Source organism: Salmo trutta, chromosome 26, assembly GCF_901001165.1.
Source record: "Salmo trutta chromosome 26, fSalTru1.1, whole genome shotgun sequence".
Lineage (NCBI taxonomy): Eukaryota > Metazoa > Chordata > Actinopteri > Salmoniformes > Salmonidae > Salmo > Salmo trutta.
Window position 1 is genome coordinate 13,726,889 of NC_042982.1, and position 27,973 is coordinate 13,754,861.

Sequence of the window (27,973 nt, forward strand, 5' to 3'; positions counted from 1 at the left end):
CTGAGTTTAAATGTATTTGGCTAAGGTGTATGTAAACCTCCGACTTCAACTGTACACAGCTGAAATATTGTTTTCCTTTTATTGATCCAAGTGGATTGACAACCTCAAATTAATCTATATAAAAATGAGGCCACATCGTTTGTTTTGCGTGAGCAAGGGATTGCTCTTGAAAAATCCCTCATCTGTGAAATCACTCACGATTTTATCATTGGCATGTTCTTCTTCTTCTCTATTTAAGCTCGCCCAAACATCTTCATTTTGTGCCACCTTCTTCAAAAGGTCAGGTAGTGGGATGTGTTGAAAACTGCCTCTGTCCTGTTCTTCACCACTCAGATGTATCTCACTCAGTCTAACCATTCTCATTTCTTTACAGCAGTATTGCTCCAGTATCCACTCTGTGTTGATGCTTCTCATGCACTCTTCAAAAACCTTTATCTGGTTTAAAAGCTCACACAAGTTATTGTCCTCATCTATATTGATATATTGCCAAACTGATTAGAGACACGGCTGCTACGCAGAGGGTGCATTGGAAAGAGAACGCAGTTGCACTTGGCCAAATCAGTTCCAGTAATGAATGAAATAATTACACTCAGACACGTCGCGACCCATACTTTAAGAAAGGCTGTACGTGTGTGTTTATCTTCCCACTTGGATCGCGCTTCCAAAAGCTTTCAAATTAGGGGCAGGTTGGGACTTAGACCCTAACCAAATTTTTACAAATTATGAAATTAAATATCGGTTTGCAGGTCAGGAGTGTCCTATAGCCTTTTCCCTGCAGCATGCTCCGAGCAACATGGCAGTGTTGCCATTGTCTATAAAAGTTATTTGTAATGTCGAAATATACATATCCAACGCCCATATCACACACTCACAAACTGTACATATATATGTGTACATTGTACTATCAAGTAGTGAGACTGAGAGCCTCAAAATAATATCACATTAAATTGTACATATCCACTGTATAGCCTACATATGAGTCGTGGAAAAGGTGGTTCCAGTCAGGTCTTTAGCGCCGTTTGCGTGGGTCAAACAAAAACACCATAATGAATAGTGCCTCCCACTTGGTAGGCTAACTGCATGGTGCAGTCAGTGACAAGCAACTGCAGTGACTTGAAGGTGACTGCATAAAAAAATGCATGACCTTTGATCACATGTTTTTGCAAAGTTCACGTAGTGTACATGTAAATGCAAGTTAGATTGTTTTCTTCCTATAACGCAACACACTTTGAAAGGCGTGACCACCGATTTAGCGAAACGCATCCATAGGAAGGATAATGGGCGTGCTCAAACGGATCACTTTTGTCAGTCACCGGCTTTCAATGTGTGTTGCATTATGGGGACACAGATTGCCTGACTTGCAACTACATGTCGACTGCATGCACTTTACATAAATCATGTGATCCGATTTCATGACGTTTTGACTACAGTCAACTGTTAGTTTCTGCAGTTGCTCTTTACCAAATTCAACCAATCATTAGGATGTTTTTGTCTGTCCTACATGAACGTGACCAAAGACGTTACTAAAACAGGAACCAACTTAGCTGCCATTCATGTACACAGTAGATACATACAAATTCATGTGATATTTGAGACTGTCACTAATTGATTGTACAATGTGCACACATTTGATTTCAGTTTGTGAGTGTGTGATATGGGGGTTGCAGGCATACCTAACGGAGCAAACGTACCTAAAAGTCTGTTCAAAAACGTTCTTCAACAGACTTTTTAGGTACGTTTGCTCCGGTGCTTGAAGCAATGAGTTACGTATTGAAAGGACAGCGGAGCGTTCTCCAACCCTAAACCCTCTCCGTTTTTCAAATTGTCGTTTAGAACAGCACCATTTCCCTTTAATTGAACGTTGCCGTGCTTTTTTTCGTACTGAACGCAGCCCTGTTGTTCACATGGGAATCTGCCCCCTCATTGGCTAGAATGTCTGCAAAGACGGAAAGCAGGCAGTACGAGGCGTTGTGGTTAGATCTTTCTCGAGTTGAACAAAACAGTCAGTGTAGAATAAAACAATAATAAAATAAAACCTGAAGTCTTAGACTTAAAGTTTACGATTTGAATATGGATACGAAAGAAAAGCCTGTTGGAAAACGGTAAGACATTTGTAAATGAGTTATACATGTACGTTTTCAGTTAGACATCGTCGACGTATTCCAAGTGTTCTCGTAGCCCATTGTCTGCTGACTCCAAAATAACTTGGACATGCGCAACCTTGTACACATCCGAAATATCAAAATGTCTAACAAAGTTTTTAAAAAAAGTACAATTCACTTATTCTATTTTTCAAGTCTTGTCTCCCAGGGGCGTCATGTACCCCAAAAATCTGAGGGGGCACAAAGTCCATGAGGAGGAACTGCTTTTTCCTGCTATGTAGGGCCAAAAATCTGGGTAAGGAATGTAAGTCTTATTCAGTACATTAAGTTATTGCTTGCATTTCTGAAGTCTACCAACCTTGCCGCACAGGCATGTGTAGCTGATGGGGATGTGTGAAACTTACTCCTCATCAGCTATCTTTTCATGTGGTGTTGACTGGTAAGACTCTTCAGGAGAGTGGTTACTTGTGCTAGCAAGGCAGAGGATCTGAGCTCGCTCCAGGTATGGTCTGAATCGGGAGGAAGTAGTACTCGCTAAGCAAGCAGCGTGATGTCCTTTACACTTGCCAGCTAAGATAGTTAGCCAAGCTTGCTACTCTAACTTGATTGATAGCCTGAAATGGCTTCTTGGTAGCTAGTTATGAGGTTGGGAGATTGGGAACCTATCTGGGCTAGCTAAAGCCAACTTGATAAAAACTATGGCTAGTAGTATTACAGACAAATGTTATTATCCTTTATATATATATATTTTTTTTTTTACACAGGACAACACTGAGGGGGCTTGTGCCCCCTATGGGCATGACACCAATGTGTCACTGCATTTAGCTCGTGGCTTTGTAAATTGTCCAACAACTATTAGACAACCTTATTTTATTTGTTGTAGAACATGTTGAGCATGTTTAAGTATTTATTTTGATACATAGTTTTGGTTGAGGGAATAACTATAATTCAGGATAGGATTGAGCCTACCCAATTCACACATCTCAATATCATCAATCTTGCCCTTATCATGACTCCAATTGCATTGCATTGGGTCATTCCATGTAGGCTACTTATATACCGGGTGTGGGAAATGGTCTGACGCTGCCCAAATGCTCTATCTAAATAATGATACCCCTTGCTTGCGATCTACGGTTTTGGAACCCTTTGGAAGCTAACTTTTTTTATATCGAAGAGAAATCTTTTTAAAAAATCAAAAGGTTAAAGAGAGAGGCCTAGTTCAGTCAAAATCTATATTTGGGTTGATTTACCTTGAGTTGTCTGAACTGAAAGCCCATGGTGACAGAATCCACAATAATGTTTGGGGGGGGGGGGGGGGGGGTTTCAGCTTGCAGTGCAGCATTGTTAACATCGGTTTGGCTGTTTACATTCATGAAATGTGGCCGTGCTGGCTGTGGCAGAAGTAATAAATAGATGATTGTAGATTCTGTCACCATGGACCTTCAGACACAACTCAAGGTCAGGATAATTAGACCCAAATATAGATTTTGACTGAACTATCCCTGAACTGAACACCTTTTATAGGACTCTATTGTGTTTCTGCAGAGGGCTTAGACAGGTTCACAGTGTTTGGTAGTCTTAAACAAATCTTTACCTTTTCAAAAGTATACATCTCACACAGTATGGGCTTCAATTGAAGACACATATACCATGTCAAATACAGATGTAAATGTATTTAAGTTTGAGTTTACATCCCAATATTACATTGAAATATAACAAAATGCCTTGTTTCTTTATTGAGCGGTACATGAAGAGACTATTCAGAAATGCTCAGTGCTTGCCTGGCTACGCAAACTCCTTTCCCCGGCCAAACACTACGCCACGCCCATGGACATTAGTTTCTTCTCCGCAATGAGTCGATCTGAGTACCTCCCCGACGATTTCTAGAACACAAAAACATTCTAACCGTTCTGGTTGGTCCCAGAAACCGATGGGTTGGGCCAGAGCGAGAACACGTGGCTAAAGCGGCGTTTTGAAAATTAGTCATTGGTTTTGATACTCTGGTTAGAGATGATCCAATCGCTGATTACTTTGTTTTGTACAATACCACTCCTTTTGACATCACCACAAACGACTTCAACGATGGTAGTCTGAGATTGAAGTATGTAGCAAACATAGAGCTGTGGAAAAATTCAGTTTGAGTCATAAGGCAAGCTCAGTGGGTCAATATTCCACTTCAGTGATTCCCCAATATCTTGTCAACATGTGGACAAATAAGGGAGCAGATATCTCATAACAATCTGTCTGTATAAATGTTTAACTGTAACAAGGCCCAAGTGTTCTTTAGGTGTAAAACATCTCTCAAATATCAAATTGTATAAAATCTTTCCATTCATTCCTGTAACTTAAGACAGTATTTTTATTGCCAAAATGGCATTCCTTGATATAGACCTTTTTTTTCCTAAATGCTTTTTCAACCCCTACAAATACAATTATGTTTTTAGACAGATTCACAAAATATCTTGCACTCTCTTTAATCATGTCAAAAGCTGACGAACAGGCTGGCTGAGAGGCGCCATCTCACTCAAATACCCCTCCCCCACTCCAGCATACCAGCCACAGCTATAAAGATCCCAGGAGTTAAAAGGATCTGGCTCCAATGAACTGACCAATCAGCAGTCGGGGCCTGGCAGGCAATGCACTCTGACCCCTTCAACACAACAACTGTTACTTCAATAGCAACAAGTACAGTATGGGTAGGCTGCAGTATTGCTGTGAGATAGGAGTGTGACATCGTAGCCTATACCAAGGCAGAAGATAGAAACACAGTCATCTTTTGACAAACAAAATGTTATTTTGCATAGTGTGGGCTGTAGCATTTACTTTTAAATTGTTTGAATAATTGAATAACAATCAAGCATGCAAAATGCATGGCCAGTGTGTTTGGAAAAAGTGACTGTAAAATATTAAAACATTCTGGCCACACCTCTACAGAAATGTGATCAAATTTTCTATTGTTCACAAGAGCACAAATATAATATGGTTCTGATTCATCAATGAAAACATGCGTATATGTTGCATATGACAGTTTGATAAATCCCAATCATTTGTGGCACACAAAAATCCTAGAATCTTCACGTACGCCAGAACCTAGTAAGACATTTACGCACGGTTGATAAATGAAGGCCCTGGGCTGGTTTTAATAGTGGAGGAGAGTTCAGTACAGCACACAATAGAGCACACGAGTTGAGTACACTAATGTACTTTACTGAACTATACTCTACTTGACTTTACTGAACTCTACTGTTCTGTTCCCTACTGTACTGTAGAGTGTTGAATCCCGCGGGTCCTACGGGTCCCTACAGAGAGCATTGAATCCCGCGGGACCTACGGGTCCCTACAGAGAGCATTGAATCCCGTGGGTCCTACGGGTCCCTACAGAGAGCATTGAATCCCGCGGGTCCTACGGGTCCCTACAGAGAGCATTGAATCCCGCGGGTCCTACGGGTCCCTACAGAGAGCATTGAATCCCGCGGGACCTACGGGTCCCTACAGAGAGCATTGAATCCTGCGGGACCTACGGGTCCCTACAGAGAGCATTGCCATTCGTTAGCATTTCTTTCATGCTGGGAGCGGGCGGTCAGACGGACAACTTTGGCATGATCATATTTTTTTAGTCCTGCAGATTATTTTGAACGGTTGTCTTTCTGTTTTATTTTTTATGTGTTATCTATTCTATTAAAGCACCTCTGTCGCACTATTCACAAACTCTCATAGGATAATTGTTCTTCAAGTCAAGTTCCTTACATCATCTCTTTTGTGTTGGGCGTGCAAGATCAAATGTTCCTAATGCGTGTTCTCAGTTAAATAACTGTAGGCCAGGACTCTCCAACCCTGTTCCTGGAGAGCTACCCTCCTGTAGGATTTAAATCCAACCCTGTTCCTGGAGAGCTACCCTCCTGTAGGATTTAAATCCAACCCCAGTTGGAACTAACCTGATTCAGTTTATCAACCAGCTATTGATTAGGATCAGGTGCGCTAGATTAGGGTTGGAGTTAAATACCTACCGTCCAGTAGGTCTCCAGGTACAGGGTTGGAGTTAAAACCTACCATCCAGTAGGTCTCCAGGTACAGGGTTGGAGTTAAAACCTACCGTCCAGTAGGTCTCCAGGTACAGGGTTGGAGTTAAAACCTACCGTCCAGTAGGTCTCCAGGTACAGGGTTGGAGTTAAAACCTACCGTCCAGTAGGTCTCCAGGTACAGGGTTGGAGTTAAAACCTACCGTCCAGTAGGTCTCCTGGTACAGGGTTGGAGTTAAAACCTACCGTCCAGTAGGTCTCCAGGTACAGGGTTGGAGTTAAAACCTACCGTCCAGTAGGTCTCCAGGTACAGGGTTGGAGCTAAAACCTACCGTCCAGTAGGTCTCCAGGTACAGGGTTGGAGTTAAAACCTACCGTCCAGTAGGTCTCCAGGTACAGGGTTGGAGTTAAAACCTACCGTCCAGTAGGTCTCCAGGTACAGGGTTGGAGTTAAAACCTACCGTCCAGTAGGTCTCCAGGTACAGGGTTGGAGCTAAAACCTACCGTCCAGTAGGTCTCCTGGTACAGGGTTGGAGTTAAAACCTACCGTCCAGTAGGTCTCCTGGTACAGGGTTGGAGTTAAAACCTACCGTCCAGTAGGTCTCCAGGTACAGGGTTGGAGCTAAAACCTACCGTCCAGTAGGTCTCCTGGTACAGGGTTGGAGTTAAAACCTACCGTCCAGTAGGTCTCCTGGTACAGGGTTGGAGTTAAAACCTACCGTCCAGTAGGTCTCCTGGTACAGGGTTGGAGTTAAAACCTACCGTCCAGTAGGTCTCCAGGTACAGGGTTGGAGTTAAAACCTACCGTCCAGTAGGTCTCCAGGTACAGGGTTGGAGTTAAAACCTACCGTCCAGTAGGTCTCCAGGTACAGGGTTGGAGTTAAAACCTACCGTCCAGTAGGTCTCCTGGTACAGGGTTGGAGTTAAAACCTACCGTCCAGTAGGTCTCCAGGTACAGGGTTGGAGCTAAAACCTACCGTCCAGTAGGTCTCCAGGTACAGGGTTGGAAAGCCCTGTAGCTATAGGCTATATGCATGGGCGGGGAATCACATACAGTTGTTTTTCCATGGAAATTAACTTCTTAAATAAGATGGGCCGGTGGTTCCTAACCGGTTTTCCACTGCCCGCTGGTGTGCCTTGAATAACTCTTAAGTGTGCCATGAAATTTTTCCTAATCTTGATTATTTACATTTTTTGTCATTAAAAAATGAGCTCATTTATAAACGTGGAATGCACATGGAATTTTGACTTGGGAGCACAAGTGTCGGTCAGATAATACATTAAATGGCTCATGGTTGCATCTGTACCCTTGTTTCAGGTCCAGTGCACTCAGGCTGTTACATTTGTATCATTTGAGGGGCATGCATCACCAGTCATTTGTATCATTTTACTTTGTCTTTGAAAACCATTAGCACAGGAATGTCTGATTAGGCTTAGCCAAAGTAATTTATTTATGTATGGCTTTGGGCATAGCTATACCACAGCCTCTGCCATAGAAACGAACAGAGCATGGCTTTGTGTCCCTGGTTGCACCTTAACAATGCAGAAAACCACTCATCTGTAGCCCAAACTGTTCAAAACTAAAGACCAGGGCTGCAAATCAAGCTGCCTCACATACACCTAAAATAACTTTGTGGGACTGTGGTCGGGTTCAGGACCAGTTCTTGCGGGAGGAGGTGGGCGGACAAGACATCAGTGGGAGCGGGCGGGCGTGGTATGAAAAGCAGCGGGAGCGGGATGAAGAAATCAGTTCTACACTGTACTGTATTCTACTGAGCTCTGAGCAAGTTTTGATGTCCAAACTTGTGAAACAGAAACTTCTATGATTGGTTAAGATTTTGTCCGGTCTGGACCAACCAAATTTGGTCTTGTTTGGTAGCGGATGGCATTAAAATAATAGCCAGTGTGTAGAATAATACCAAAATATGCGAAGGAGGATGTTGCTTATTTCTACCTTTTTTTGTGCACATATTTAGTATCCATCACCATGAAGAGAATGACATCCATAATTATGCATTTCTGTGTGGTACAGATCAGGGACCAATGATGAAATTCCGTTGCCGCATTTCTGTTACCGGGTGTAAATCCACTTTACTTACTGTAGTTCTGCAGCTTTGAATCTTAATTCGGAGCAAATTTTTTGAAAAACGTGGTCACATAAAAAGGGAGATTATACCGAAATTCTGTTACCAAACTTTGCATCTGCACAGTTCTTCTAGTAATAGTTTTTTTTTGTTGTTGTAAAATGTTTAGTGTAAATTGTTTAAAGTAGTTCTTGTGGATAGAGTTGTATGGTTTGTTAAACTTTGAAATCAATGTTTTTAGTTTAGCATATATTTTTAAGTGAAAATTCCATTGCCGTGGAAGTGCCCTTATGTTGCCTGTTACTTACGCTAATTCTTTGAGAACACTTATATATCTGACCATATTAAAATCAAACCGAGCACATTTTGTCACACCCTGGCCAATGACGAAACTCATTACTCTCACTTCATATTACCTCAGCTGGTAAGGATCCATTACACTTATTATATAATCAATAACATTTTCTTTGGATAAACACAGATTGGGGAGAATTCCTGAACCATTTCACCCAGCCTGCAGTCATACATCTAGATACACATCGCATCTGTTTTAAACTTCCTGTGAAAAGCCAGGGGGAAAGAAGTGGGCACAATCTCAGTAGCACTTTTGAGACTACTGGGGGGGGGCGCGGAAGTGGGGGTCCGACTGTTGATTGGGGTCAGATGCCATAAACAGGTTAACAGAGCCTGCCTGTGTCCCCGTGGAGCGAGGGAGGAAGATCAGGGGAGGGAGGTAAGAGGAGATTGAGGGCTGTGGTTTAGGTAGGATCGTTTCCCTTCTCCCTCCCAGACACAGTGTGACTCAGGGAACACGTAAACTACAAACGGTGGCCCCTACATGCTGAATCAAAGAGGAAACAATTTAGGAAATACATTTTGTTCCATCTGTTTGTATGTGTGAGTTTGAATATTTCGATATTTGCTTGTTTGGTTGTGGAGGTGTGATAGCGAGAGTAGAAAGAGGGTCAGAGAAGTTTGATAACGAAGAGTATTAAACAATGTTTGAAATTTAGAATTTTGTTTGGTGTCTGAGAAGGAAGTGGATATTACACTGTAGATAGTAAGTGGATGTTAAATATCTGGTTTGGCATTGTGGACCCAATGACTGATTTCACAGAAACAATATATTGAAATCTGTTGAAAGTGTTTTAGGTAGAGGTCGACCGATTAATCGGAATGGCCGATTAATTATGGCCGATTTCAAGTTTTCATAACAATCGGAAATCGGTATTTTTGGACGCCGATTTGGCCGATTTTAAATAATTGTAAAAAATATATATATATTTTTTATATATATATATAAAATATATATTTTTTTACACCTTTATTTAAACATCAATGCCTTTCTTAAAATCAATACACAAGTATATATTTTTAAACCTGCATATTTAGTTAATATTGCCTGCTAACATGAATTTCTTTTAACTAGGGAAAATGTGTCACTTCTCTTGCAACAGAGTCGGGGTATATGCAGCAGTTTGGGCCGCCTGGCTCGTTGCGAACTGTGAAGACTATTTCTTCCAATCAAAGACAGCCGACTTCGCCAAACGGGGGATGATTTAACAAAAGCGCATTTGCGAAAAAGCATAAATCATGCCTTTCTTAAAATCAATACACAGAAATATATGTTTTTAAACCTGCATATTTAGCTAAAAGAAATCCAGGTTAGCAGGCAATATTAACCAGGTGAAATTGTGTCACTTCTCTTGCGTTCATTGCACACAGTCAGGGTATATGCAACAGTTTGGGCCGCCTAGCTCGTTGCGAACTAATTTGCCAAAATTGTACATAATTATGACATAACATTGAAGGTTGTGCAATGTAACAGGAATATTTAGACTTAGGGATGCCACCCATTAGATAAAATACGGAACGGTTCCGTATTTCACTGAAAGGAAAAACGTTTTGTTTTTGAGATGATAGTTTCCGGATTCGACCATATTAATGACCTAAGGCTCGTATTTCTGTGTGTTTATTATATTATAATTAAGTCTATGATTTGATAGAGCAGTCTGACTGAGCGGTGGTAGGCAGCAGCAGGCTCGTAAGTATTCATTCAAACAGCACTTTCGTGCGTTTTGCCAGCAGCTCTTCGCTGTGCTTCAAGCGTTGCGCTGTTTATGACTTCAAGCCTATCAACTCCCAAGATTAGGCTGGTGTAACCCATGTGAAATGGCTAGCTTGTTAGCGGGTGCGCGCTAATAGCGTTTTCAAACGTCACTCGCTCTGAGACTTGGAGTAGTTGTTCCCCTTGCTCTGCATGGGTAAGGCTGCTTCGAGGGTGGCTGTTGTCGATGTGTTCCTGGTTTGAGCCCAGGTAGGAGCAAGGAGAGGGACGGAAGCTATACTGTTACACTGGCAATACTAAAGTGCCTATAAGAACATCCAATAGTCAAAGGTATATGAAATACAAATCGTATAGAGAGAAATAGTCCTATAATTCCTATAATAACTACAACCTAAAACTTCTTACCTGGGAATATTGAAGACTCATGTTAAAAGGAACTACCAGCTTTCGTATGTTCTCATGTTCTGAGCAAGGAACTTAAATGTTAGCTTTCTTACATGGCACATATTGCACTTTTACTTTGTTCTCCAACACTTTGTTTTTGCATTATTTAAACCAAATTGAACATGTTTCATTATTTATTTGAGGCTAAATTGATTTTATTGATGTATTATATTAAGTTAAAATAAGTGTTCATTCAGTATTGTTGTAATTGTCATTATTACAAATAAATAACAAAAAATCGGCCGATTTAATCGGTACTGGCTTTTTTTGGGCCATCCAATAATCGGTATCGGCGTTGAAAAATCATAATCGGTCAACCTCTAGTTTTACGCGTTTCATTGGTTCGAATTTCACACATCGGAAAATTCAATTACATTTGTGAGCGCAGGGATGTCAAGAAATCTCAAAGGATTTATCTTCCGGAATGAACACCCCCTCAGTATGCCTTGATCTGTTCTTCTACTTCTCTTCCTACCTCATCACTTCCTCACCATTTATTTTGGTCTCCCTCTTCCCTGTGTCCAGGTCGAGTACGGCTCAGCGGAAGGTGCGTTCCCGGGATGCGGCGCGCTGCAGGCGGAGTCTGGAGACAGAGCTGTTCTACAAGTTGGCCCACACCCTGCCCCTCCCCCGCAGAGTCTCCGCCGACCTGGACAAGGCCGCCATCATGAGGGTGACGCTCAGCTTCCTTCGCATGCACCACCTCCGCTCAGGTGGGCTCCCATTGGCCAGTTATGTCCATGTACTGTGACTGGTTGAGAGAGCCAGGCCTACTTTCTTTATTACTTTCCAAGTAGTAACCAACTCCCAAGGTGGTGGTAGTCCAGACCAAAAAGGTTCTGATTTGACATGACATTGGGTGTGTGTTTCATAATGACGTGTGTTTTATATCATTGCAGGGGATACGAGCGAGGAGCGCGTCACCGATGGAGACGAGGACACGGTGGATGGGTTCTACCCCCGGGCGTTGGCAGGCTTCATCATGGTGATGACCGAGGAGGGGGATATGATTTACCTGGGTGACAGCGTCAGCAAACACCTGGGCATCCCACAGGTACATACAGCCCCATCTTCCTGGCAACGTCCGGGTCATGGGTTCGATTCCCCCTGGGGCGATCCATATGAAAATGAATGCATTCACTGTTGTCTCTTTGAATATAAAGCATCTGCCTAATGGCATATAGTAGTACTATAGTAGTATACAATTCCACTGCTGTTGTGCGATGTTCCCATGTGTGAGTTTGTTTCCACAAAGCTCTGTTGAGTATAGTCAGGTAGAATGAATCAGTTAAAGACTCAATACAAAAAGTGGATACTCCCACGTAACGAATGGCAAAGAGTAATGTTAATATTATTCTGTTTTTACTGCATGTTTTACAGAGTTTCTATTCATGGCCTTTGATGAACAGTTTGGTTGTCCAATTGCGTAGTTCTATGTTGCGTTATTGATTTTAACATTTTGAAATCATGAGGCTTATTGGATATTTCAGTGTCTGACACGTGAGTTAAACCACACATGATACACTTCCTGCTCGTAGAACATCTCATTCTAAAATCAAGGGCTTTAATATGGAGTTGGTCCCCCCTTTGCTGCTATAACAGCCTCTACTCTTCGAGGAAGACTTTCCACTAGATGTTGGAACATTGCTGCCAGGACTTGCTTCCATTCAGCCCACGAGCATTAGTGAGGTCGGGCACTGATGTTTGGCAATTAGGCCTGGCTCGCAATCAGCGTTCCAGTTCATCCCGAAGGTGGTTGATGGGGTTGAGGTCAGGGCTCTGTGCAGGCCAGTTAAGTTATTCCAGACCAATCTTGACAAACCATTTCTGTATGGATCTCGCTTTGTGCACGGGGGCATTTTCATGCTGAAACAGGAAATGGCCTTCCCTAAACTGTTGCCATAAAATTGGAAGCACAGAATCGTTTAGAATGTCATTGTATGCTGTAGTGTTAAAATGTCCCTTCACTGGAACTAAGGGGCCTAGCCCGAACCATAAAAAACAGCCCCAGACCGTTATTCCTCCTCCACCAAACTTTACAATTGGCACTATGCATTCGGGCAGGTAGCGTTCTCCTAGCATCCGCCAAACCCAGATTCGTCCGTGGGACTGCCAGATGAAGCATGATTCATCACTCCAGAGAACGCTTTACACTACTCCAGCCAACGCTTGGCATTGTACATGGTGATCTTAGGCTTGTGTGCTGCTGCTTGGCCATGGAAACCCATTTCATGAATCTCACCAATGAACAGTTTTTGTACTTACGTTGCTTCCAGAGGCAGTTTGGAACTCGGTAGTGAGTGTTGCAAACGAGGACAGGCGATTTTCACACTTTGCGACCTTCCGCACTCGGCGGTCCCGTTCTGTGTGCTTGTGTGGCCTACCACTTCGCTGCTGAGCCGTTGTTGCTCCTAGACGTTTCCACTTCACATTAACAGCACTTAGTTGACCAGGGGAGACATTTGACGAACTGACTTGTTGGAAAGGTGGCATCCTATGACGGTGCCACTTTGAAAGTCACTGACCTTTTAAGTAAGGCCAATCTACTGCCAATGTTTGTCTATGGAGATTGCATGGCGGTGTGCTCAATTTTATACACCTGTCAGCAATGGGGGTAGCTGAAATAGCCGAATCCACTCATTTGAAGGGTTGCCCACATACTTTTGTATATATAGTGTGTGTGTTCCATATACGTGCTTCCTTTTCTTCTTTCAGAATAGGTTGTCGTCTCTGAGGACCCTCAAGTTCTACAGAATATATATATATATATATATCACTTTTTTACACTTTTCTTACAATTATTATATTTATATATATGTGTGTGTGTGTGTGTGTGTGTGTGTGTGTGTGTGTGTGTTTTATCATAAATTGAAGTGTAGCCCCATGTAATACAATCAACAGCCATTACAAAGAATCATCCCACAATAGTGAAGTGGGAGCTAAAAGTTAATAGTCCCATAGATTACCCTGCAGAACAAATCTAAGAGTCTGTTTGGATTACCAAGAAAATGCAGACATCATCCTGTTTGTAGAAGTTAGCAAATACAAGCTACAAAGCACCTGGTGATATTCTCTGACTTAGTATTTTGAGAGAACCTGCACTGCAGCTTTTCAGAGTCTGTAATTCATGGGAAGGGGCCTGTGTGGTATTGACATGGTTGTATTGTTGTTATGTTGTCTAGTTGGAGTTGCTGGGTCAGAGTGTGTATGACTTTGTCCACCCATGTGACCAAGAGGAGCTACGGGATCTCCTGGCTCCTAGGCCAGGTGAGAAAAAACACCCTTTGTGTGTGTGTGGGTGTGTGTGTGAGCGACTGTGTGTGTGTGTGTTCATCATGCATGCTCACATAGGTTCCAGGCTTTAGGTATACAACTCTACCATCTCTCCAACCCAGGTGTGTCCAAGAAGAAACCAGCGCAGCAACACACAGAGATGAACTTCTTCCTTAGGATGAAGAGCACTCTGACTAGTAGAGGCCGCACTGTCAACATAAAGTCTGCCACCTGGAAGGTACGTTTGCCCCCAAGAATCCTCCAGATGTGACGCTTGGCATTCAGGCCAAAGAGTTCAATATTGTTTTCATCAGACCAGAGAATCTTTTTTCTCATGGTCTGAGAGTCCTTTAGGTTCTTTTTGGCAAACTCCAAGCGGGCTGTCTTGTGCCTTTTACTGAGGAGTGTCTTCCGTCTGGCCTCTCTACCATAAAGGCCTGATTGGTAGAGTGAGGCAGAGATGGTTGTCCTTATGAAAGGTTCTCCCATCTCCACACAGGAACTCTTAACATAGTCCATCTGCCCTGAGTTGACGCTACAACAGAGATGGGCTTCACGCGGCCCCCCCCCCCTTTTAGTTTAAAGACCCTCGTATCAATTCCCACACAAAATAAAGCGAGCAACTGCAGCCCCTTACGATGACTTCAGATTTGTTTGTGTCCCCCATCAAAGTTGCCCATCCCTGCTCTACAACAATCACATGGGTCCTGATGCCCATTCATGTGCCCTGTAAGTATATATGGATAGCCATTATCTTAGTGCGGTCTGTGGCCCCCAGGTGCTGCACTGTACAGGCCACATGCGTGTGTGCTGCAGTGGCGAGGATTCGTCACCTCCTGCAGGAAGCTTCATGACAGTGCTGTGTGAGCCCATCCCCCACCCGTCTAGTGTGGAGTTCCCCCTGGACCGGAGCACCTTCCTCACTCGACACAGCATGGACCTGCGCTTCACACACTGCGATGGCAGGTGAGGCTGAGCGAACACACACACGGGGAGTATTCTTTTACGTCGGTTCTGTTGCAAAACGTTTCTTCAACGTGATGTAAAAGCTGTTGGGTTGTTAAAACGGAAGTTGTAGTTTATTTAAATGTTATGGTTTCCACACGTTTCCATTCCAATCTGAAAAGTATTTGGCTCAAGCTGCCCATCTATAAATGATCAGTTCTTCCATGCTCTAAAGCACCCCCTATGGGTGCACATTTAGGTTTCGGGGGCCGAGTTTGGGAAACCCTGCTTGAAAGTGGAGTGAAGTCCTGGGGTCACTTCCAACTTCTTCCAGACACAATATTATTTTTTTTAGAGCAACACAACTGAACTGCAATTTCCGTTTAAGATCAAAATGCCACTCCACCGTGTATGGAGTAAAGTGTTGGTTGCAAAACCTTTTGCAACAGTATCGACGTAAGGAATACACCCATGATTAAACCAGACCGAACGCTCACTTTTAGGCAACAGAAACCTCACACACACACACACACACCCCAGGGTTTCCGTTAGCCGGTAATAGCAGGCTTTTGTCCGAACAAGTTACATTTATTTTTATTGCAGATGGAAATACATTTGACTGGGCATGCATATCGGTCTATAGGTTAATTTGCATAGTCTGGTGGAATTGAATTGCTGCGTGCGTACAGTATATTCGTTATGTAGGCTATCTTATTTATCATCCGCATACAGATACACAGCCTTTGAGTGGAAAATGTGTCAGACCTCGCAAGAGCTGGTGCCGCATCTTGTGGTGCTTTCACGACAACTGGAAACTCTGAAAATACGAGGTCTGTGATCTTCAGGTCTGAAAGTCGGAGCTCTAGCAAGAGGCCCGAGTTGGATGACTGTTCACAACAAATTTAAACAAAAGTTTTCCCGTTAATTGCATTCAGAACTCAGTAAGAAGGACCACACATCGCTGCATCCTGGACTTGCATGTTCTGTTAATATGAATGACCATATTCTAAAGGTGGTTTCTGTCATTCTGAGCACCGTGGGTGGACGCCCTAGTCAGGTTACGCACCCAATGCATATGGGTCCGGTACATTTCTCAAATGTCTGGTAAATTAAAATGTTGCCGGTCAAATGTCTGGCGCCACATTTTCCGAACAGAAACCCTGATACACACACACACACACTGTAAAGGGGATTGTCAAGTGAATAAAAGCAGAGGTTGGAACCAGTTCAGGGAACGGCACCAAAAAACGTAAAAGAGCAACATTTTTCGAGAAACGGAACCGGCAACGAAAGTGATCGATCTCTAGTGTTCCGGAAAATAACTGTTATTTTAATAACGTTTAATAATATTTTTTGTTTCAAATATATGCATAATATCTAGTATATAGTTCTGTTCAGTGAAGTTCTGATGCTAGTAATAGCCTAAACACATTCCAAGTCATGCCATGATGTTCAGAACTTCAAGCCCCCTACAATTTCACCCCTTTTTCTCGCTCTCTCACCACTCATGAAATTTCATTCGCACCTGCACTTGTATGACCAATCAAACATGTAAACCACTTGTTCACCCGTTCCGTAGCAAGCTTCTCCATCCACGCTAATTGGTGGAGTAAATGAATGAGCTGAATGTAAAATAATGTTGATTTCAAGTAAAAAAATGTACGAAAAGGAACTAAATTAACCATTACTTTTTGGCGGATTTGACCCGGTTCGGAACTTTATTACACTGGTCGGAACACTGTAACGGAACAAAACAAATAGGAGTTATATTCAGAACGGAATGTTTGGAAAATGATTTTGGTTCCCAACCCCTGAATAAAAGAGAAGAGCAGTCACGGATATAGTCAATCATAAATCAATTTGATTTCAGACAAGTTGCAACAGGGAGACAACCTCCAGCGTAGAAAAGTCTGCCTGGCCTCCTCGGATAAGGCCCTTATATCCACTATCAGCAGACAACTGTTCTGTCAACAAGGCCACTAAATCTTCTGACTGCAGCTAAGTCAGTGGCCTTAGCCACCGTCGGCACAGATTACCAGAAAGTATACCATCAGCACTTACAGGTCAAAGGTCTGTTTTTAAGAAGTAAAAGGATATCAGTAGTCAGTTAAAACAGATAATTATAGACTAAAAGAAGAAAACTACTTAACCAAACATGGCATTAACATGATGTTAACATGGGGGTACATGGTTCATGCCGGTTTCACCTCCTAGGGGAATGCCTCCCTCGGGGTGTCTCCACATATACAATTATATTTATAACATATCATTATCAAATCTAATTTTATTTGTCACATACACATGGTTAGCAGATGTTAATGCGAGTGTAGCGAAATGCTTGTGCTTCTAGTTCTGACCATACAATAATATCTAATAAGTAATCTAACAATTTCACAACAACTACCTTATACACACAAGTGTAAGAATATGTACATAAAAATATATATGGATGAGCGATGGCCGAACGGCATAGGCAAGATGCAGTTGATGGTATAGAGTACAGTATATACATTTGAGATGAGTAGTGTAGGGTATGTAAACATTATATAAAGTGGCATAGTTTAAAGTGACTAGTGATACATTTATTATATCCAATTTTGAATTATTAAAGTGGCTAGAGATTGAGTCAGTATGTTGGCAGCAGCCACTCAATGTTAGTGATGGCTGTTTAACAGTCTGATGGCCTTGAGATAGAAGCTGTTTTTCAGTCTCTCGGTCCCAGCTTTGATGCACCTGTACTGACCTCGCCTTCTGGATGGTAGCGGGGTGAACAGGCAGTGGCTCGGGTGGTTGTTGTCCTTGATGATCTTTTTGGCCTTCCTGTGACATCGGGTGGTGTAGGTGTCCTGGAGGGCAGGTAGTTTGCCCCCAGTGATGCGTTGTGCAGACCTCACTACCCTCTGGAGAGCCTTACGGTTGTGGGCGAAGCAGTTGCCGTACCAAATCAAATACAGGAAATCATTAATAAAATAATTTCCCACTACACACAAACAGACAGACAGCAGGAGATGGCCATCCCCAATCCGTGGGAAAGTTTATAACCATTGTTGCCCACTCTCAGCGGGGCTCAGAATTACAATAACTCGTAACTAATTTACCCCAGCAGATTAAGATACCATGTTATACCATTCCCTCTTGCAATACTACCATACTGCATCATCTCTGGTGGTTGACTCAAAGCTGACCTCTCACCCCTGACCCCTCCTTCTGTCTCCACTGTCTTGCCAGGGTGTCAGAGCTAGTGGGATACGAGCCAGAAGATCTGATTGGCAAATCTGCCTACAAATTCCATCATGCCCTGGACTCGGATCATGTGACCAAGAGCCTGCACATCCGTGAGTGTCTGAGAGCAGGGCAGATTGTAGGTGGAAGGGCCCATGCTAAAACATTGGTTTCACTGAACTAGACCGCAGTCCAAATTCAAAGTAGACAGCCCTCGGATCTAAACCCTCAGCTACAGCTGGCTAGCTAGTTTTATAGTTTGGTCATTTATTCCAATACATTTCAGAATTCCCAAACATGTTTATGAAGCTAGCTACGTTTTATAGGGTCCTCATTATGAGACTAAGCCAATTTTGCCAACGCTAAAATCAATGTAATCTATATATATATTTTTTTAATGCAAGTTAGCTTCAGAATTTTGTCTGACATGCCGAAAAATGCAGCAGTTTTGATTAAGTGTGACACTTTGCGGCCACCGAAGTATGACGTGACTACAGTTTGCATTGAATTGTGGGTCATATCAACCCCACAAGTGATCAAAGTTCTTCACTCGCTCCCTCGAGTAAAATCAAGTGCTGAGGGGGCAAAGTTACGCCTTGATCACACCGATAGTGTTTTTGCGTGAAATAGTAAGCAGCATCATCTGGATATGTGAGCAACAAAAGTTCAACATTCACCTTCTGCTACCATTTCTGTCAAGCCGTCTACGCAGACAGTTTGATGCATACGTTCTATAAATACAACGTATGCACCACACAGAACGCACTGCAACTGCCTCTGCAACACAACGCTGCAAGGAAATGAATGTACTTCTGGTGTACCAAAATGCTATGACGCTGTCAATCAAACTGCATCCGGTTTAGACTGGGATTCCCCCAAGGGAAAGTGGCGAGGGCTGAGGGGGGTCAAAATAACGTGTTTGGACTGCAGCCCTAGTCTCCTTTGTAACTTTATCATGTGACAAATGACAGTACTGTGAGAGTCAGTGTAACACTGTAATGTGTTATGCCTGTGAGTGATGCATAAGTAACTTGACACTGTGAGTACTTGATAATGCTACTGTTCAGCCTTTCCTCCTGGGTGTATGTGGGAAGTAGACTGATCAGTGTGGACAGAGCCATGGACAAAGACATCAGAGCTACTGCTAGGCTCTGCTCAAATACATAGGGCTGTTTCTCAATATGCATACTACCATGCTCCACGGTCTCATGCTCCGAGTGCATTCTCCGAGGACGTTCTCTTGAGCATGTTCTTGTGAGGATGACAGTGTGGAGAGCGCATAAAACATTACATTTAAGAAGCACTCGCACTCCCCCCTACTGTATTACCTCACGCTGCACCTCCCCCTACTGTATTACCTCACGCTGCACCTCCCCCTACTGTATTACCTCACACTGCACCTCCCCCCACTGTATTACCTCACGCTGCACCTCCCCCTACTGTATTACCTCACGCTGCACCTCCCCCTACTGTATTACCTCACGCTGCACCTCCCCCTACTGTGTTACCTCAAGCTGCTCCTCCCCCTACTGTATTACCTCATGCTGTACCTCCCCCTACTGTATTACCTGCACCTCCCCCTACTGTATTACCTGCACCTCCCCCTACTGTATTACCTGCACCTCCCCCTACTGTATTACCTGCACCTCCCCCTACTGTATTACCTGCACCTCCCCCTACTGTATTACCTCCCCCTACTGTATTACCTCCCCCTACTGTATTACCTCCCCCTACTGTATTACCTCCCCCTCCCCCTACTGTATAACCTCACGCTGCACCTCCCCCTACTGTGTTACCTCACGCTGCACCTCCCCCTACTGTATTACCTGCACCTCCCCCTACTGTATTACCTCCCCCTACTGTATTACCTCCCCCTCCCCCTACTGTATAACCTCACGCTGCACCTCCCCCTACTGTGTTACCTCACGCTGCACCTCCCCCTACTGTGTTACCTCACGCTGCACCTCCCTCTACTGTATTACCTCACGCTGCACCTCCCCCTACTGTGTTACCTCACGCTGCTCCTCCCCCTACTGTGTTACCTCACGCTGCTCCTCCCCCTACTGTGTTACCTCACGCTGCACCTCCCCCTACTGTGTTACCTCACGCTGCACCTCCCCCTACTGTGTTACCTCACGCTGCACCTCCCCCTACTGTGTTACCTCACGCTGCTCCTCCCCCTACTGTGTTACCTCACGCTGCACCTCCCCCTACTGTATTACCTCACGCTGCACCTCCCCCTACTGTATTACCTCACGCTGCACCTCCCCCTACTGTATTACCTCACACTGCACCTCCCCCCACTGTATTACCTCACGCTGCACCTCCCCCTACTGTATTACCTCACGCTGCACCTCCCCCTACTGTATTACCTCACGCTGCACCTCCCCCTACTGTGTTACCTCAAGCTGCGCCTCCCCCTACTGTATTACCTCATGCTGTACCTCCCCCTACTGTATTACCTGCACCTCCCCCTACTGTATTACCTGCACCTCCCCCTACTGTATTACCTGCACCTCCCCCTACTGTATTACCTCCCCCTACTGTATTACCTCCCCCTCCCCCTACTGTATAACCTCACGCTGCACCTCCCCCTACTGTGTTACCTCACGCTGCACCTCCCCCTACTGTGTTACCTCACGCTGCACCTCCCTCTACTGTATTACCTCACGCTGCACCTCCCCCTACTGTGTTACCTCACGCTGCACCTCCCCCTACTGTGTTACCTCACGCTGCACCTCCCCCTACTGTGTTACCTCACGCTGCACCTCCCCCTACTGTATTACCTCACGCTGCACCTCCCCCTACTGTATTACCTCACGCTGCACCTCCCCCTACTGTATTACCTCACGCTGCACCTCCCCCTACTGTATTACCTCACGCTGCACCTCCCCCTACTGTATTACCTCACGCTGCACCTCCCCCTACTGTGTTACCTCACGCTGCACCTCCCCCTACTGTGTTACCTCACGCTGCACCTCCCCCTACTGTATTACCTCACGCTGCACCTCCCCCTACTGTATTACCTCACGCTGCACCTCCCCCTACTGTGTTACCTCACGCTGCTCCTCCCCCTACTGTGTTACCTCACGCTGCACCTCCCCCTACTGTGTTACCTCACGCTGCACCTCCCCCTACTGTGTTACCTCACGCTGCATCTCCCCCTACTGTGTTACCTCACGCTGCACCTCCCCCTACTGTGTTACCTCACGCTGCTCCTCCCCCTACTGTGTTACCTCACGCTGCACCTCCCCCTACTGTATTACCTCACGCTGCACCTCCCCCTACTGTATTACCTCACGCTGCACCTCCCCCTACTGTGTTACCTCACGCTGCTCCTCCCCCTACTGTATTACCTCACGCTGCACCTCCCTCTACTGTATTACCTCACGCTGCACCTCCCTCTACTGTATTACCTCACGCTGTACCTCCCCCTACTGTATTACCTCACGCTGCACCTCCCCCTACTGTATTACCTCACGCTGCACCTCCCCCTACTGTATTACCTCACGCTGCATCTCCCCTACTGTATTACATCACGCTGTACCTCCCCCTACTGTATTACCTCACGCTGTACCTCCCCATTCACTGAACCTTCTTCCAGCCACTAGAAATCCAGCTTTCTCCTCTGTCTTGTGGTATAAATATTGTCTTTGTGCGTTTTAATCACCATCCAAGCGTCGGCGTTGTAAAAGATGCCGATCAAAATCCACGTTGCTGTTGACATTTTGAAGGGTACCAGCATGTGTTTGAGCGGTCATGACAGACATTAGCGCAAACGTAAAATCTACAGGAAAATTTGCTTTGTACAAGCAAGGAATGGGCATTGATTTTCTTTTTAAGCAAATCGACCCAGCAACAATTATGTGACATTCGTTTTACACCACACAAAAACAGGGAAGTAATGTCTGGAAAGGGGAATCCTGAGATGGGCGGGGCATGCGCTTTGCTTCCTTTTTAAGAGTGCTACAGTGAAGGGGTCAACTTGAAGTGTGCGTGCCGGTGGGTGTATACACATGTTTTATCTGTGTACATTTATGTGTACATTTCTAATTGTCATCCACTGACCTGTCCTTCCCACTGTCCCCCCCCCATCCCAGTTCTGTCCAAAGGCCAGGTGTGCACCAGTCTATACCGTTTCTTGGCTAAGAGTGGGGGCTTCGTGTGGGCAGAGACCCAGGCTACAGTCATCTACAACAACAAGACCTCTCAACCAGAGGCTGTGGTCTGTCTTAACTTTATCCTCAGGTAATGCCTCATCTCCTTTTTCATGACACATACGTTCATCCCTTTCCATTCTCCCTACCCTACATCTTCTCCATCATCTGTCACTATCTGTATGTCTGTCTGTGTCTCTCTCTCAGTGTGGTGGAGCAGGCAGATGTGGTGTTCTCAGTAGAGCAGACTGGCTGTGGGCTGAAGAGTGATCCTGTCTCTGAGGCCTCCGAGGAGACCTTGTGTGACAGTGACAGCAGCAGCAGTGTAGAGCTTTCCCTCCAGCTGAAGGAGAACCCAGAGGACCTCCTCCAACTGGCCCCTGTCTCAGGAGACCCCATCGTACCCCTCACAGGTCATCCTCACACTTTAATTCACACCTTAGTACTATACCAACATGTGGTTAGTGTCTCCCCTGAGATTGGAAGGTTGGGAGTTTGATCCCCGGTCGAATGCGACAGACTAGTGTACTAGTAGATCAAGCTGCCTCGCGCTACAGAAGCAGCCTCCTGCCCTATGGGCCATTCTGGCTCAGACAAGGCTTACTTACTACAAATGAATTCACTCTCATGAGTGCTCACAGGGCTTTTTATGTTTGTGCCTTGACATGTGTTTCTGCAGACTTTGCGGAGCTGTCGTTCAGTCTTCCATCAAGCCCTGACTCCGCCCCAGATTTCCCTCAGGAACTGTGCACCCCTGAGCTGTGGACGCTCCTCTCACCCATATTCAGCAAGCTCACCTCATCACCAGCACCAGCGCTGGTAAGAACTTTAGTTGATTCTTAAATGTCAGTAAAGATACAGTATCTAGAGTCTAGTGTTCTCACTGATGAGGAGTCCACTATATATCTGTCCTCGTCAGATCCCCATTGAGGAGCTGCCAATAGAGGACGAGGTGGAGAAGTTGTTTGCCGTCTGTCCAGATGAGAGTGTGCAGAATAAAAACCAGCCTGAGGTACATGCAGTATACAGCTGAACACATAATGATGTGCGTGGTCGCCACACAATTACCTAGCTAGACCACACACAACAGAGCTGGATTTCTAGTGCTTTCTTCAATACCTGAAACTATTTTGAGAGAAGGAAATTAGTAGGAGGGAGCCTATACCTGTGAATGAGCAGTCTGTCTCCTGTGCTGGTAGGACGTGGAAGTGGTTGATCTGGACATGCTGGCTCCGTATATCTCCATGGATGATGATTTCCTGCTCAGCGTCCAGCTCCCTGAGACCCCTGACAGCCCCTCCCCAGAGCCCCCCACTGCTACCAGGAAACGGTAACCATCTACTCTACTGCACCACTGTCTGGGTCACACCAGTGAGAGAGACAAGACGACCGGTTGGATTTAGTGACAGTGGTGTTTGGATGTTTTGGAGTGACAGTGGTGTTTGGATGTTTTGGAGTGACAGTGGTGTTTGGATGTTTTGGAGTGACAGTGGTGTTTGGATGTTTTGGAGTGACAGTGGTGTTTGGATGTTTTGGAGTGACAGTGGTGTTTGGATGTTTTGGAGTGACAGTGGTGTTTGGATGTTTTGGAGTGACAGTGGTGTTTGGATGTTTTGGAGTGACAGTGGTGTTTGAATGTTTTAGAGTGACAGTGGTGTTTGAATGTTTTGGAGTGACAGTGGTGTTTGGATGTTATAGAGTGACAGTGGTGTTTGGATGTTTTGGAGTGACAGTGGTGTTTGGATGTTTTAGAGTGACAGACAGTGGTGTTTGGATGTTTTAGAGTGACAGACAGTGGTGTTTGGATGTTTTAGAGTGACAGACAGTGGTGTTTGGATGTTTTAGAGTGACAGACATTTACATTTAAGTCATTTAGCAGACGCTCTTATCCAGAGCGGCTGTTTGGATGTTTTAGAGTGACAGACAGTGGTGTTGGATGTTTTAGAGTGAGTGTGTTGCTGAATGTTAACGTTCCAAACTGTAACTTCCACAGGAGTCATGAGCAGGATGAAGACATGCCCTCCCAGTTGATGAGTCAGGACAAGAGACCGAGACACTTGGTGTCCCCCATCGAGCACAAACTGCCTCTCAGCTACGCCCTGCTGGTGAGGAGGGGGTTTAAGGTTGGGGGAGGAGGGGGTTTAAGGTTGGGGGAGGAGGGGGTTTAAGGTTGGGGGAGGAGGGGGTTTAAGGTTGGGGGAGGAGGGGGTTTAAGGTTGGGGGAGGAGGGGGTTTAAGGTTGGGGGAGGAGGGGGTTTAAGGTTAGGGGAGGAGGGGGTTTTGGGTTGGGGGAGGAGGGGGTTTTGGGTTGGGGAGGAGGGGGTTTAAGGTTAGGGGAGGAGGGGGTTTTGGGTTGGGGGAGGAGGGGGTTTAGGTTGGGGGAGGAGGGGGTTTAGGTTGGGGGAGGAGGGGGTTTAAGGTTGGGGGAGGAGGGGGTTTTGGGTTGGGGAGGAGGGGGTTTTGGTTGGGGGAGGAGGGGGTTTTGGGTTGGGGAGGAGGGGGTTTGGGGTTGGGGGAGGAGGGGGTTTGGGGTTGGGGGAGGAGGGGGGTTGGGGTTGGGGGAGGAGGGGGGTTGGGGGAGGAGGGGGTTGGGAGATGGGAGAGAAGGGGGTTTTGGGTTGGGGAGGAGGGGGTTTAAGGTTGGGGGAGGAGGGGGTTTTGGGTTGGGAACAGTGGATAACATTTGTTCAAGGTATCATTAAAATGACTTCATGCACAATGATGTGTTATTAAAGTTGAAACGGTGTGTTTATTTGTTTCAGGACTGCCTGGAGGATGCAGACAACCCAGAGTTGGAGCTGGGGCCAATCCCCCACAGGCGGAGCCAACTGCTGACGGACAGAGACCCCATCCTCGGTGAAGCCCAGGGACTATGTGACACTGCAGGTACAAACACACGTCATGGTACTTACTGTACCAAATTCACCTTTGCTAATATCTACTGAAATAGGTGATGTTGACCAGTCCACCTCAGTTCTCCACCTCTTCCCCTTCTCTCTCATGTTCTCCCCCAGCCTTGATGAGGGACCTCTTCTTGTCCCGCCCACCTGACCCCCTGACCTCCTCTCTGACTTGAGGAAGCAGCTGCCAATCTTCCCCTGCCAGCTGGGGAGTGCTGAGATCAGAGCCTCAACAGGATTCACACACTCCCCAACCAAACCAGCACCTCCAACTCAGACTTCCTCACGCTTGCCAGCCCATGTTCACAACAACAGTCTGCTATGGTTTTCCTTGTTTTCTCTCTGTTTCATGTCTCATAGAGTAGGTGGCAGTGCTATGTTCAGCCCCTCCCCCTTCTCATTCAGGGTTGATAAAAGTGTTCTCCTCTATTCTTGTGAACACTTGTAGACTTTAGTCTAAACACTACACTTGACCCCATGGTGCTTCCGAGGTCAGAACAGACAAAAAAACCTGCCTAAGACACATGCGTCCAGTACGTCTGACAAAGTGGTGTTTTAGGACAGTGATGACCCTTCAGATGGTCTACTGTTGTTTAGTACGGTATGTGGACCTAGCAGTCTGTACAGGACATTTAGGTTTATTATTATTGATATTATTATTTTGTAACAAACGCACAACGGTTATAATATATTCCAATAATACCTCAGAACAATCGTCAGTGGCATATATGGGTCATTTTTATAAGAAAAGATCAAATGAATTCCTATTAACACAAGCCATTGCTATTGACCATTTGGATGCAGTACTCAGGCAGTTGTTACCTCAACAAATAATCTGTATGTCACAAACTCGCCTGTCATACAAGGGCTCTTTGACTGCCATCTCTTTCCAACCAAACGGACAAATGATTTCAGAGGCATCTTTTTACCTAGTCTTTTTTTTATATACTTTCATGCTAGACTTTAGAACAGTTTGATGTATTAAATGAATGTTTTGTATGCTCGCTTATAGACTACTATTGTATAAACCGCAATGTTTGTTGTTTTTATCATGTATCTCTAGGTGGCGCCAGATGATCACCTTGTCATATTTAATCAGTAATTATTTCTTTTCGGAATATGGTTGCTATTTTGCAAATCCAGTGGATAAATATCTGATGTACGCCTTTTGCGCATTCATTTCACACCAAGTCGAAATGATTACTTAACAACTTATCAATTACTCCCCCGTTGTCTTTATTATCAATCTATCCTTTAGCAAAGAGAAAAGATTATTGGTTTCATCTCCATTAGATTCATCTCAATGTATTAGTTCCATTTAGACATTTGCCTTTTATCATAACTTTCATTTTCAAAGACTAGTGTTTGTATGTATTATTGACTGAATAAACTGATATAGACAAATTCAGGTTTTATTATTATTTCATTCACGTTTTAGGATTTAATGTAAAGAAATACTGCCATCTTGTGGTGTTAATGGTAGATTGATATTTTGGTTGCTGCCTGACTTCAGATTGCATCTTGTTGCTTTAATTGATGTTCAATAATGCTCCTTTATCAGGGCAAACTGATATCGGAAACTCAGAACTAAAATCTCAGTTATGTTACATTTGTCTGTCCACGAGAGATTAGGGCACTTCTGACCTTGTTTTATTCTAAGTTTAGTCAGGGGAAGTTGACCATTTTCCAAGTGTGTGCCATGACCATAACACCCATATCAATACTGGCCACAATACTTCACCATAGCTACAAAGTAACTGGCACTTTAGAGCAGGGTTGTCCGGCCCAAGAGGGGTTCAATCCAGCCGTGTGTGTAACTCAATATACTTTAGAATTACTGAAACCAAATCAAAAATGTTTAGAAAAGATAATGGACCTACATTCATAGTTTGACTGTGTCCAGCTCTCTAATAATGGAAAGCTAGACAGTCAGGGAGCATCGAAAATTACAAGGACAATCTTTTTTTTGTTGCACATTTTAATGGCAAGGAAAATAAAATAAAAAATTCAGCGCGATCTTCAGGATCTCGTTGAAGACCGAATGCGGCCCCCAGGGCAAAAATAGTTTGACACCCCTGCTTTAGAGGGAAGGTAAAGAATGCTGTGAAGCATGATCTGTTGTGGAGACCCAAACTGATGCTGACAAACCTTGTTCTATTGCATATCACTTCCTGCTTAAAACTGTTTGATGTGGAAACAACCATAATGCAACAACTCTGTTTTGTCAATGGCTCTTCCCATTCATTCTAACTACAACCTCGATCAGGGTTAAACACTGATTATTCAACTGATTCCAATAAATAGTTCAGTTTAGTCTTTTTACATTCCTCAAGTGGTTTATGTACCTTCCATTTGAACACAGTCAGCAGGCTTAACATGTTAAAGTGAGTTTTAGTTTATTTTTATAGGGACAGTGCACATAAGTCTACTCCACTTCCCTCACAGTGCCTTGCCCTGGCCATCCTGCTTGTACAAAGTTGTTAGAACTTTAGCTCAGGCAGATTCTTGAAGAATATAACTAATGAGTTTATTTCAACTGTCATACCGCATCGGAACTCAAAATATAAGGGTCTCTATTCAATCTGTAAATTGAAGTGTTAACATTTCTATTGTGGAATCTGTAAGGTCATTTCCGATTGAGCCGACATATGCATATTTTACCGCGAATGCAGTCTCTTCTATTGCGGAATCTATAATGCTTCAGCTTTACAGATTGAACAGAGAGCCCTACGCTTGTTTGGCTAAAACTACTCATGACC

At 44.5% G+C, this 27,973-nt stretch overlaps 1 protein-coding gene across 2 annotated transcripts; it reads left to right on the plus strand.

Moving 5' to 3' along the window:
- Positions 1-1,920: 1,920 nt before the first annotated feature.
- LOC115163185 (hypoxia-inducible factor 1-alpha) lies at positions 1,921-26,618 on the plus strand. Of its 2 annotated transcripts, XM_029714859.1 has the most exons (16): positions 1,921-2,102; positions 2,298-2,397; positions 11,243-11,430; positions 11,617-11,771; positions 13,900-13,984; positions 14,113-14,228; positions 14,769-14,956; positions 18,164-18,270; positions 22,258-22,405; positions 22,522-22,727; positions 22,994-23,133; positions 23,234-23,326; positions 23,514-23,644; positions 24,308-24,419; positions 25,077-25,200; positions 25,329-26,618. In XM_029714859.1, the coding sequence occupies exons 3-16, from the start codon at positions 11,385-11,387 to the stop codon at positions 25,388-25,390; spliced, it is 1,713 nt and encodes a 570-aa protein (XP_029570719.1). In that variant the 5' UTR covers positions 1,921-2,102; positions 2,298-2,397; positions 11,243-11,384; the 3' UTR covers positions 25,391-26,618. The 2 variants fall into 2 exon arrangements, with proteins under 2 accessions (XP_029570719.1, XP_029570717.1); XM_029714857.1 differs by lacking the exon at positions 2,298-2,397.
- Positions 26,619-27,973: the final 1,355 nt, after the last annotated feature.